General features: G+C 41.7%; 2 protein-coding genes across 8 annotated transcripts in view; one reads left to right on the plus strand and one right to left on the minus strand.

Moving 5' to 3' along the window:
* Positions 1 to 1,773, minus strand: part of NSMCE2 (NSE2 SUMO ligase component of SMC5/6 complex) — a 271,400-nt gene extending 269,627 nt beyond the window's left edge. For 2 of the 4 annotated variants that reach the window (XM_002759232.6, XM_008983273.5), the window contains exon 1: positions 1,656 to 1,744. The gene's annotated coding sequence lies outside the window, so the exon portion shown is untranslated. Of the gene's footprint in view, positions 1 to 1,655 lie in introns of all 4 variants that reach the window. The other 2 variants (XM_008983274.5, XM_078353226.1) reach the window with 2 other exon arrangements.
* A 48-nt stretch (positions 1,774 to 1,821) lies between these two features.
* Positions 1,822 to 13,262, plus strand: part of WASHC5 (WASH complex subunit 5) — a 67,165-nt gene continuing 55,724 nt past the window's right edge. For 2 of the 4 annotated variants that reach the window (XM_054246751.2, XM_002759233.6), the window contains exons 1-5: positions 1,822 to 2,001; positions 8,545 to 8,854; positions 9,308 to 9,453; positions 10,246 to 10,330; positions 10,890 to 10,990. In XM_054246751.2, coding sequence (XP_054102726.2) covers positions 8,669 to 8,854; positions 9,308 to 9,453; positions 10,246 to 10,330; positions 10,890 to 10,990 — 518 coding nt within the window. In that variant the 5' untranslated portion in view covers positions 1,822 to 2,001; positions 8,545 to 8,668. The remainder of the gene's footprint in view (positions 2,002 to 8,544; positions 8,855 to 9,307; positions 9,454 to 10,245; positions 10,331 to 10,889; positions 10,991 to 13,262) is intronic. The other 2 variants (XM_054246752.2, XM_078353219.1) reach the window with 1 other exon arrangement.

Genomic DNA, 13,262 nt, shown 5'->3' on the forward strand with positions numbered 1-13,262 from the left:
CTCCCAAGTAGCTGGGATTACAGGTGTGCACCAGGACATGCTGGTTAATTTTTTTGTATTTTTAGTAGAGAAGGGGTTTTGCTATGTTGACCGGGCTGGTCTTGATTCGCCCACCTCGGCCTCCCAAAGTGCTGGGATTACAGGCATGAACCACCATGCCTGGCCCTCTTTTCAGTTTTCTATCTGCCCATACCTTACCCATATGCTAAAGTCTTAATGTTGTGTCACCCAAAATTCATATGTTGAAATCCTAACTCCCAAGGTGATAGTATTAAGAGCTGGGGCTTTTTTGGGAGGTGATCCAACCCACCTTCATGAGTAAAATTAGTGCCCTTTTTAAAAGATGCTCCAGAGAGGTGCTTTGCCATCCCACCATGTCAGGATACAGCCAGAAGCCACCTACGAACCAGGAAACAGGCCCTCACCAGAAACCAAATCTGCTGGTACCTTGACCTTGTACTTTCCAGCCTCCAGAATTGTGAGAAATAAATTCCTGTTGTTCATAAGCTACCTAGTTTATGGCATTCTGTTACAGAAGCCCAAATTGACTAAGACACCAGCTTTCATCGCTTGGTTTAAGTGGTTCTCAACCAAGAAAGATTTTTACCCTTCTCCCAACGGACATTTAGCAGTATCTGTAGACATTATGGTTGCCATCTAGTAAGCAGAGGCCAGGGATGCTCGTAAACATCCTACTATACACAGGACAGCCCTCATCACAACCCCACAGCAAAAAAGAATCTAGCCTAAAATGTCAATAGTGCGTCCGGTTAGAATAACTGGTTTAAATCAATCTCTCTTGGATGTCTCCCCAGCTAATAACACTGATCTTTTCTTCCCGGTACCTATGATCTCCAAGAAAGTTTAGAACAAGGTTGTGCATTTCCTGAGTTTTTTCTCTGCATGTTATTTATAGACAATATGCTGACTTCCTTTAAATCCGTGGGAGCCTTGTACAAGTCAGCAAGAGCTGCCTCTTCTTTTTCAGCATGCAAGGATATACCCCTCTCTGAATCCTTCTCTCATACAATAGCCTGTTCCTTCCCTCATGCTACCATTATCCGTATCACATGCACATACTCTTACTATGAAACTCATCACAGCTATTTGCTCACATGTCTGCAGCTACTTTATTCTGAGAACTTCTTAAAACTAGAACCCTGATATATGCTACTGCATATAAAGCAGTTTCTCACACAAAATGGGGGATCAATAAAGATTCGGCAAGTTACAAAAATAACAACAGACTTCATCATTTCTAGGTCACCTAGAATGCCATAAACTGGTGTCCCGGCACTTCATTCTCCTTATCGCCAATTCTCAGCGCAATCTACATAAGCGAAGAGGAAACAGATCCAGAGAGTTTATTCAAATGACCTGCCCTTGGCCTTGCTTTTAAAGTCAGTTCAAACTAGATCTATTTGGATCAAAAAATCTGTGGTCTTGCCCCTACCCTCCACACCTGGGGCTAAAGGATGGAGATGGCGTCTCGGACAGGAGGGTAAACTGTCCCAGACTCACTACTGTGGCGTGAAAAGTGCCACAACCATAATCCAGGTCGAAGGACCCCCGGCTCAGGGTCCCCGTGGAGCGCCCCGGAAGGAGGCGACAACTCCCGCCACCCTCCCCAATGCTGTCCCCCGCTTCTGCCCTACCTGGCTGCCTGAGCTGTCTCCGTCTGGTGCCACACCGACTTCCCCCACCTGGACCCACCTCCTTTCCTCATCCCCCTTCGCCTACCTCTGTAAAGTGAGCGCGGGCTCTTGCGTCATCAGCCGTCGCCGGCGAGTGATCACATGACGTCCCTCCCTGTTCCCCGCCGCTTCGGTCATGTGACAGCCTTGGGCGTCAGGGGGCGGAAGCAGTACTCGGACCCGCTCCTGGTCGGGGACTGTAGGTAGAAGAGGACCGTCACCGTGAGGGAGGGGTGAGACCAAGGTGCGGACTCGGCGCGCGACCGCCTGCCCTGCGCGTGCGCCGCTGGCGCGGCCCTGCTGACAGGTGAGTGGGGATGCGGTGCCCGCTCCCCGTTTTTGCACTGTCCTCTTCCCCTCCCCGCTGTGCCGCGCTAGCCACAGGGAGGTTTGCAGCGTCGCATGCAGTCTGGGTGGGAGACTTGGGATGGAGGGCTTAGGAGTCTTCTGGGGCGGGGGCTGCAGTCCAGCTCTTCGTCTCCGCTTGGGGGAAATCATTTTGCACACCCCTTCCTCGCTTTAGGAAGCGCCGTTCCGCTGCTTGGTCCGAATCTCACCCTCCCAAGTTTCCGGGAACACTGCTGTGTGGATATCGTCGTTATTTCTCTATTTGCTATTGAGAAAATTGAAAGGCTAGTGAGGACTTTTACAGTCTGACGGGCCCAGGTTTGCATTCTAGTTATGCCATGGGCTGTGAGTTTGGGCAAGTCATTGCTGTTTGCTGCGCCTTAATGCCTTCACCTGTGACAGACTGATGCCAAAATCCTCTTTATTTTGGGGGGAAAAAAAGTTCCCAGGGTCCTGATTCCTCTATGATCGGACAGGAAAAAGAAAAAAGTCACAGAGCCATGCAACTGGGTCTCCTGATTGCAAGTGTATGGAGCTCCTTCAAACATCAGCAGGAGGTAGTGAGCGAGAAGTTTTACTTACTGTCTTTGTGCACGAGAGCCACCTTCTCTAATTGTCCTTCACCTGCCTTTCCCATGATTTCAGGATCAGCCTCATTTCAGAACTTTTCTGGAAAACATATGCAGCTTGCATTTATCTTGATCAACAACCATTATATTTTGTTTGTGATAATGTATTTATGGAGATTAGTGCTTCCTTTATGGAACTGAGGTTTGGCGAAAGGCTTAAAAATAAGAACTGCCTTCTTTTATCCTCTGAATAGGGTAAACAGTGTTTTCCCACGACAGTTGGATTTCCTTAAGAAATATTGTTCTGTACTCTGAGTAATTGGTGTAATAATGCCATGCTTCATTCTTGAAAGCATGTCTTTTGATTAGGATTGTCTCCCAAACTGAAAATCACAGTTCCATGCCAAATTCTTAAAAATGAAGTTACCGGCACTCTAACTTGTAAAAAAAAAATATATATATAGTGGGATCTCTGGTTCCATTTGATGCCAATGGTAATATAGCCTGTATTGAGAAAACTGATCTTTCAGAGTTTTCTTAATCCCTAGCACCAAGAGAACCTCTGAAAGGATAATTTAGCATTGCTTCTTCTACAGTGTTTATTTGGACCTAATTCTAAAGCGGTTTTTTAAGACTTAACTGAGTCATAACACTTTGTAAAGCTATCCACCTACTTCTTAGGTAGCTGCAACTTGCTTAGGCTTTTTTTTTTTTTTTTTTTAGATGGAGTCTTGCTCCTGGGTTCAAGGGATTCTCGTGCCTCAGCCTTCCGAGTAGCTGGGACTATAAGCATGCGACAAGACGCCCAGCTAATTTTTATATTTTTAGTAGAGACGGGGTTTCACCATGTTGGCCAGGATGGTCTCAATCTCCTGATGTGATCTGCCCACCTTGGCCTCCCAAAGTGCTGGGATTACAGGTGTGAGCCACTGCTCCTGGCTAGGCATTTTTAGTGATGATTCTTAGATTCTGTTCTTCACGACTAGTACTTCAACCAACTGAGGGCTATTTACCAGATACTCTAGCCAATTATATTTGTGCAAATCATGGAAATTCCATTTGTTACATGGAAAATATAACTAGTCCAGGTTAGGAGGTCTAGTACATAAAATGTAACTAAGTGATTTCCTTCTTTCAGATAATCTTGTTTTAACCCCTTCCATCTTCAAAAACTTAGCAGGAGATACTTACACTATTAGAAATAGAAAACACAAGTGCTCTTCATGGGGCAAAAGAGATTACAAGCAGTGAGTTCATTTCAGTAACTTTGTTAAATATAATTCATATTTTGCTTTGGCATTAAAAAATTTAATATAAAGTTTATATATAGAATTTTAGAAGGTGATTCACCTAGGTATTAAAGACCCATAATATTTGTTTTACTATTGCCAAACATACTTGATTATTATTACCCTTCTCATGTTCCTTTAAAGTCATCTACAGTATAATTCTAGAGTAAGGGCCTAAGGATTAAAATAGGAGATTGACATATAAAGGCCTTGATTTCTGCCATTATCCCAGACTGAAGCTTCCCTCAATGTGTGCATGCAGGTGCTGAGTCTGTCTGTCCTTCTGTATGTTGGGAGAGAGTAGAGTCAAGGGCAGGTAATGTTACTTTGCTTTGAGATGTTTTTCCCAGGGACAGTGTTGCCCTGTCATGGTATCCAAAATCTGGCAGCCATTGGAACTGTTCATCATAGCTTCCCCTCCTCTTCATGAGTCTAGATCAAGGGTTTCCAACCCAAGGCCTGCAGGCCACATGTGGCCCAGGATGGCTTTGAATGTGGCCCAAGACAAATTTGTAAATTTTCTTAACACATTTTGAGTTTTTTGCAGTTTTTTTAAAGATCATCAGCTATTGTCGGTGTTAGTTTATTTTATGTGTGGCTCAAGACAATTCTTCTTGCAATATGGCCCAGGAAAGCCAAAAGATTGGACACCCCTGGTGTAAAGTTTTATCCTACTTAGACCTGCGTTAGTTTGGTGGTCTTCGGAGGGCTTTAATAGGTGATTCTTTTGTGCATTGTCCATTATTTCCCTTTCCCCTCTCCTTTCCCGAGCCAGACCATAGCCATGCAGAAAATAAAATTTTCTGAAATTCAGCCTGTTGTGGTTTAACAAGCAGGCATCACAGAGGAAACTAAAAGAACTTGTTAATAATATATGCCTTAATGTATATTAGTGGATACCTTCGTGAGCGTTCTAGACGGCTGTAGTGGCTTCTTGGCTCTCAGACCCAATCCAGTCTACTTCTTCTGTTTCTGTCCCTAGCTGACTCTGCTTTAGTCAGCTTGCTTTTCCTTAGTACATCTAGCACATTCCTGCCCTGGGGCCTTTGCCCTTACTTGTAACCTCTGCTTGCAATGCTATTCTCAGGATCCTTATCTATTGCTGCATAATAAACTATGCCAAAACCTAGACAATAAACTTCATAGTACCTATGGTCAGGAGTCTCTTCTGGCTTAGCTGGCTGTCTTTGGCTCTGGGTCTTTTAGAACTTTGCAGTCAACCTTGGAACAAGGGGCTATGGTCTTATCTGAAGGCTGGACTGGGATTATAGAGATCTGCTTTCAAGTTCACTCAGGTAGTTTTTGGCAAGCCTCAGTTCCTTGTCATATGGGCTCCTCCATAGGGTTCTTTCACACCATGGTATCTTGCTTCCCCTAATCTAGCAAGCTAGAGAGGGTGACCAAGCCAGAAGTTAGTCTCTTTGCTATCTAATCTCAGAAGTGGTATCTTTCATTTCTATCCTATTTCCTCTTCTTTTCTTTTTTTTTTTTTCCTTGAGATGGAGTCTCACTCTGTCACCCAGGTTGAAGTGCAGTGGCATGATCTGAGTTCACTGCAACCTCTGCTTCCTGGTTCATGGGATTCTGCCTCAGCCTCCCCCTCTGCATGCCTTCCCTTGCAACAATCATTTTTCTTAGTTCTCAGGGCTAGGAAGGCAATCTGATTATAATAATATGGTAACTGGTTTCCAAAGATGGTTCCCAACAATTCCCTGCCATTAAGTCAGCGCATACAGCTCCTTAGGTGAAGGAGTGAACCTTATTTTCCCTTTCACTTAATCTGGATTGGGGATGTTTATTAGTTTGCTTGGCTGCCATAACAAAGCACTACAGACAGGGTGACTTAAACAACCAAATTTATTTTGTCACAATTCTGGAGGCCAGAAGTTCAAGATCAAGGTGTTGGTATACTGTTTTCTTCTCAGGCTTCTCTCATTGGCTTGTAGCAGGCTATTTTCTTTCTGTGTCTTCACATGGCCTTCCCATTGTTCCTTTCTTTTTATAGAGATAGGGTCTCACTATGTTGTTCAGGGCAGTCTCAAACTCCTGGGCTCAAGTGATCCTCCCATTCCAGCCTCCCAAAGTGCCCCAATTATAGACATGTGCTATCGAGCCTGGCCCTCCTTTGTATATTTCTGGATCCAAATTTCCTCTTCTTACAAAGTTACCAGTCATATTGGATTAGGGCCCATCCTAGTGACTTCATTTTAACTCAATCACCTCCTTAAAAACCCTGTCTCCAAATATAGTCATGTTCTGAGGTACTGAATGTTAGGAATTCAACACAGAAATTCTGGGGGACCCAACTCAGCTCATAACAGCTTGTGTCTTCCTTCCTTCAACCCAAAGAATACTGTAGAAGTAACTCTCTATCAATTCTAGGCCAAAGCCTTGAGAAGGCCTGGCAGTATCTCCTTTGGCTCTCTTTGGGTGTCCCAAGCTGCCATGTAAGATGTCTGGGAATCCTGCTAGAGAGATCACAGGAGTTACAAAGAGGAAAGGCCATGGTGAGGGAAAAGTCCTGACACGGAAGAGCATGAAGAAAGCCAGCAGACAGCAAAAACTGAAGTGCTGACGTGAGGTCCACTCAGCACCCAGCTCTTGAAGTCTTCCTAGTTGAAGTGCTAGACATGTAAGCATTCAGCTACGGCAGCCAGTCAAGCCCTCTGTCCCTTTTCCCAATTCCTAACCCACAGAATCATGACAAATTTTTAAAATATGGTATTGTTTTGGGCAAATAAGTCTTCGGGTAGTTTGCCATAGTACTGAGATAGTTTTGAGGACTAACAGTACAAGTTGTCAATTTAAACAGCATGCTGATGCTGTTATTGTGATGTTTCATTTTCTATAATGCTGTGCAATAGTCACTGCTTCTGTTTAATAATGTCCATGTAGATATTTTTGTATTGTGCTGCTGCATTTTCCTCCAGTCTCTTTCTTTTCAGCTGTCTGCTTCTGAGTATTACAATTGCCTTATAGGAATTGTGCCATTTGTCTTATCTTTGGAAAAAGAGAGCTGTGTCCTAAAAACCACTAGAAGTAGGTGAGGGAACATTCTTTAGAAATGTTTAGGCCTGGCAGCAGTGGCTCACACCTGTAATCCCAGCACTTTGGAAGGCCAGGGTAGGAGGACTGCTTGAGTTCAGGAGTTCAAGACCAGTCTGGGCAACAATAGTGGTAACTCATCTCTATTAAAAATCAAAAGAAATGTTAGCCAGATATGGTGGTGCATGTCTGTAGTCCCACTGACAAGGGAGACTGAGGGTGGGAGGATTGCTTGAGCCCTGGAGGTTGAGGCTGCAGTGAGCGATGATCATGCTACTGTACTCCTGCCTGGGCAAGAGTGAAACCCTGTCTCAAAAACAAAAAGGTTTTCTCACATGCCAAGTATAGGAGATTCTTGCTATCAAGAATAGTTCACATCTGAAAAATGCTAGAGTGATTCTAAAGTATGGAAAAACATTTCATAAAAAGGAGAAGAAAGGGTTTTGATTACAAACATATCTTGAAATTTATGAAAGTGAGCTTTGTATATCAGGTTGTGATAAGTGCTGTGAAGAAAAAGCATAATAAAGGGTGGAGCGTACTAGTTTCCATAGAGCACCTTGGGCAGAAGTCAGAAGGAAATGAGAGAGCAAGGAGTATGTATATCTGGGTATATCAGATGGTCAGCAGCTTCTAAAGCAGTCCCTAATGATCTCTGGCTCCTGGTATTCATGTCCTATATAGGCTCCTTCTCTTGAGTATAAGCTGACTTACTTACTCTCTCCTAAAGGAGAGAATAGGGCCAGGTGTGGTAGCTCATTCTTGTAATCCCAGCATTTTGGGAGGCTGAGGCAGGAGGATCACCTGAAGTTAGGAGTTTGAGACCAGCCTAGCCAACATGGTGAAACCGTGTCTCTACTAAAAGTACCAAAATTAGCCAGGTGTGGTGGCATGTACCTGTAATCCCAGCTACTTGGGAAGGCTGAGGTAGGAGGATCACCTGAGGTTAGGAGTTCAAGACCAGCCTAGCCAACATGGTGAAACCCTGTCTCTACTAAAAATACAAAAATTAGCCAGGTGTGGTGGCATGTACCTGTAATCCCAGCTACTCGGGAAGGCTGAGGCAGGAGAATTCCATGAACCAGGAGGCAGAGGTTGCACTGAACTGAGATCACACCACTGCACTCCAACCTGGGTGACAAAGTGAGACTCCATCTCAACGAAAAAAAGAAAAGAAAAGAGGAAATAGGATAGAAATGAAAGATACCACTTCTGAGATTAGATAGCAGTGGGGTACATGGAAGCCACACATGCCCAGGGGTTCCTTCTCCCTAGCTCAGCGATGAGTTATATTGTACCTTTTCCTCAAGAGGAGCGGTGGCTAACATGTTGAAGAAGAGGCCAAGGGTGTTAATCTAGCGAAGTCCCTCCACATGGCAAATATGAAGAGTGAAGGATAAATACCCTTTCCCCCATAAAGGAACTCATTATTTCTTACAAATTTTAGTGAGTTTTGGAGAAAAATATGTGTTTCATATGGGTACACATGTGCTTCCTTAAATTGAGATTTTCTTTTTTTTTTTTTTTCTTCTTTGACACAGCTGAGCAAACCTTCTGCAGGAATAAATTGAGATTTTCATACTTTTTTTTTGGTTACAGGTTTTTTAATGGAGCAGCCAATCTCTCTGCACACCTGGTTTCATCTAATAATCTGCAGACACCATCTCTGAGGCCATTTAATCATTCCCAGTGTCCAGGCACGGAGTAGTCAGTCCTGCTCACAATGGTGGACTTTCTAGCCGAGAACAACCTCTGTGGCCAAGCAATCCTAAGGATTGTTTCCTGTGGTAATGCCATCATTGCTGAACTTTTGAGGCTCTCTGAGTTTATTCCTGCTGTATTCAGGTTAAAAGACAGAGCTGATCAACAGAAATATGGCGATATCATATTTGATTTCAGCTATTTTAAGGTAATCTTCCTCTAGAATTTTTATTGTTGTCTTTTCTGCAAAAGCATATTTTCTCTGGGTACCATGAAACTGTAAGGTTAGGTAATTATGGAAAAAGCTAAAGAGAAAAGCTTTTGGACTAAATTTAATAACAGCTACTAACTTGAAAGTAAGTTGAAGATATTATGTGAAAGCCCTAACACAATATAATTGTATTTTTAAAAGATAACTTTGATATTTCACATTTTAGGGCCCCATACTCAAAGCATGCTATTCTTGGTTGCAATTCAAATTTATTTTTCTCAAAGGGATTTTATAGCTAAGCTTCTGTTATCTTCATTACTTTCTGTTGCTCTGCTTTAAGTTTGAGATATTTAAAAACATAAGAACAAATTTTTAGGAGACTCTTTAGAAATTGTCACCGACAAGTATGCTTTTACTAACATTTCACATACATGTGTTTTTTTTTCTTAGGGTCCAGAATTATGGGAAAGCAAACTGGATGCTAAACCAGAGCTACAGGATTTAGATGAAGAATTTCGTGAGAACAACATAGAAATTGTGACCAGATTTTATTTAGCATTTCAAAGTGTGCATAAATATATTGTAGACTTAAACAGGTACTGATCAATTTAGTAATAGCTTATTCTGGTAGTAAATAGTGGAGAGGGAACAGGACACGCAACAACATGTAAATCTCTCTGAGTTACTATAAAATTTCCTACTTTATACCATATGTAGTTGTCTTTTTCTTCCTGTGGCACTGGTCATCTTAAGAATTTTAAAGTTGTGCCGGGTGCGGTGGCTCACACCTGTAATCCTAGCACTTTGGGAGGCCAAGGTGGGTGGATCACCTGAGGTCAGGAGTTCAAGACCAGCCTGGCCATCATGGAGAAACCCCATCTTTAAAAAAAAAAAAAAAAAAAAGAATTTTAAAGTTGTACTATAATGTCCTGCTCTTGTGAGGTATCATAATATAACTTAGTTTATGCTAAGTCATAGAGCTTCCAATCCTGTCATTATCATATTCTAGTGTATTATATGTGAAAATTGGGAAAAAGAACTTATTTTTATCATTAACTTTCTGTCTCTTCTATATTTCTTAAGAATTCATTGCTCATTAACTTTTAAACTAAATAGATATTCCATGTTTTTCTCCCTTTACTCCTGGATACTTGTAATTCATAAATCAGGACCAGGGAATATTTGTGTTACTTGTAACAGCCATAAATATCAAACTGTGGCCCTAAATCAGTTTATAAGACTCCATTCTTAAGAACATGAAGGACCATGAACTAGTTAAAGGCCAGAATGCCTGGTATCCTGCCTTATCTTTTAAAAATCTTTCCTTGTTTAAAGATGTTAAAGTTTCTATTATAAATTAATAACTTGCTCTGGGATTTTATTTCTAGATACCTAGATGATCTCAATGAAGGGGTTTATATTCAGCAAACCTTAGAAACTGTGCTTCTCAATGAAGATGGAAAACAACTTCTGGTAAGTAATAGTGATTATTTAAAATGAAATTCAAGAATATCAAACTTAGTACCACTTTTTTTTTTCCTTTAAGTCACAAATACATATGAAATACCATTTATTAAAGAGAAGTGAAATGAGCTTTTAATTATCTTCAAACTGGCAGGTCCATATCTGAGTTTAGAACATAGACTTTGAACAGAATTTAAAACGATTAAAAAGGAAGTTATGGGCTTCCTCATTGTAAGAATTCTGTCTTACTTACTTTTTGCATCCCAGGCATCTGTCCTGGTGCCTAGTACCTACTGATCATTTAAGAAATGCTTATTGAATAAGTGAATGACTTTATGATGAAGAGGTATTCACAATATTGGGATACTATTTTGGTGTCCCAAGCAAAACAGCCAAAATAGGCCAACTGAAAGATCATCACTGGGAATTAAACTCTATTTCACATAAACTTCAAGGCCCATTTTGCAAGAAGGTAAGAGCTCTTTGGAGGAAGCCTACTACCTTTTCCTTGAAATCTGAAACTTTTTGGAGAAATGTGATTTTGGCTTTTGTCCTCTTCTCTTCTTAGTGTGAAGCACTATACTTATATGGAGTTATGCTACTGGTCATTGACCAAAAGATTGAAGGAGAAGTCAGAGAGAGGATGCTGGTTTCTTACTACCGATACAGGTATTCCTGGGCTAGGACTGTACTTCCAAAGCACAGCTGTTGGTAAAATGCAGTTTATGTTCCCATACTCCTTCTACTGTGAACAGCAGTTGTAAAAAAATGAATAAGAAAGTATATGATTCCGGCTAGGCACAGTGGCCAGCAGTTTGGGAGGCTGAGGTGGACAGATCACGAGGTCAAGAGATTGAGACCGTCCTGGCCAACATGGTATTTTTGTACAATACAAAAATTAGCTGGGTGTGGTGGCGTGTTCCTGTAGTCCCAGCTACTCAGGAGACTGAGGCAGGAAAATTTCTTGAACCTAGGAGGCAGAGGTTTCAGTGAGCCAAGATCGCGCCACTGCACTCCAGCCTGGTGCCTGGCGACAGAGTGAGACTCTGTCTCATACAGTTCGGCCAGGTGCGGTGGCTCATGCCCATAATCCCAACATTTTGGGAGGCCGAGGCAGGCAAATCATCTGAGGTCAGGAGTTCGAGACCAGCCTGGCCAACATGGTGAATCCCTGTTTCTACCAAAACTACAAAAATCAGCCGGTCTTGGTGGTGGGTGCCTGTAATCCCAGCTACTGGGGAAGTTGAGGCAGGAGAATTGCTTGAACCTGGGATGTTGCAGGGAGCCGAGATCACACCACTGCACTCTAACCTGGGCGACAGAGCAAGACTCTGTCTCAAAAAAAAAAGTGTAAGATTCTTATCTCTTCTGAGCTTATTTTAGGAATATAACAATTATGCCCTATTATATTTCATAATAATAGATTATAGATTATAAAATCTATATATTACATATAAAATATTCTATATATTATAGATTATTATAGGTATGGATTATACTGTCCCTAATGATAAATACAGTTTTAAAAAGGAGTCTATATTGTGAACTTTCTTTACCTTGAGGCGAAATTTCAAAGTCTTAGAAATCTAATGAAGATTGTTTTTGTTTTTGTTTTTGAGTAAAAGCAGCTAGAAACTCCTTGGCAGATATAAGGGAATCAGTGTGCTTTCTGTTGTCATTTTCAGCTTGATGACTGAAAAGTTGTCATTCAAAGGCAGGTTGAAAATGAATTCTCTCAAATATTTGCATAGAAACAAAAGCAAATCAAGCAGTAGCACATATCCACAATTATTTGTTGTGTCTATCTAAACAGAACTGTGATTCTTCAGGAAGTAAGGTTTTGAAACCAGGAGCCACCTTCCAGCTTTTTAATTTTAGTGTCTAATACACAGGTTTTCAATTTGTGGAATGAGCTAAAAATGGAATACCAGGTCAGTGTTGGAAATAGTGAAGATTCAGAGAAGAAACTGTCAGTAAGAAGGAGTCAATTAGGAGCTTGAGCTAAAGATGGAAGGAGTAGAATTAACATTTTCAAACTTAAAAATCAGGACAAAATAAACAAGCAGACTCTCAAGGAGAGGGGGTTCTTTGGGGACATTGTACTTTTGCGATACCCGTTACTAGTGTGTCCTCAGCAGGAAATTAATCTTAGGCTCCTCAACTAGCCTTTTCCTTTCAGCTGTATCAGTAGGCGAAGGGGGTTTTCTATCTGTGTTCATTCATGTGAGTTTGACCAAGTTGTATTTTTTTTTAGACGAAGTCTCGCTCTGTTGCCAGGCTGGAGTACAGTGGCACAATCTCAGCTCACTGCAACCTCCCCCTCCCAGGTTCGAGCGATTCTCCTGCCTCAGCCTTCCGAGTAGCTGGACTACAGGCGCAGGCCACCACACCAGCTAATTTTTGTATTTTTAGTAGAGATGGGGTTTCACCATGTTGGCCAGGCTGATCTTGATCTCTTCACCTCATGATTTACCCACCTCGGCCTCCCAAAGTGCTGGAATTATAACCGTGAGCCACTGCACCCAGCTGACGAAGCTGTTTTAACACCCATGATTTTGAAAATGAGATTCGAATGGCCTTTCTTGTATTTCTGAGAGTACCTGGAAAAACTAAAACTATGAATAGTATAAAGAAGAAGAAAAAAAATATTGGCTTATCAAGCCCAGTTTGAAAATACGGCTTTATACAACATCTAATTCATTAGAATGTGAGCGTTCATTATTGAAGTGACAGTGAACACTTCCAAGCCACAGTCATGGCAAGAGAGATTCTTACAGCAAATAGGAGGTCATCCCCAAGTCTCAGATTCTTTGAATCTAGTTCATTTCTTTCAGAGCTTACTGTTCTATCCTGAAAACCACAGACATGTTTATTAGATCTCTGTAGAAGGAACAGCTTGCCAAGAAAAAAGTTAGTATATATTTCAGTTTATATTGACCTA

This window comes from Callithrix jacchus, chromosome 16 (assembly GCF_049354715.1).
Source record: "Callithrix jacchus isolate 240 chromosome 16, calJac240_pri, whole genome shotgun sequence".
Lineage (NCBI taxonomy): Eukaryota > Metazoa > Chordata > Mammalia > Primates > Cebidae > Callithrix > Callithrix jacchus.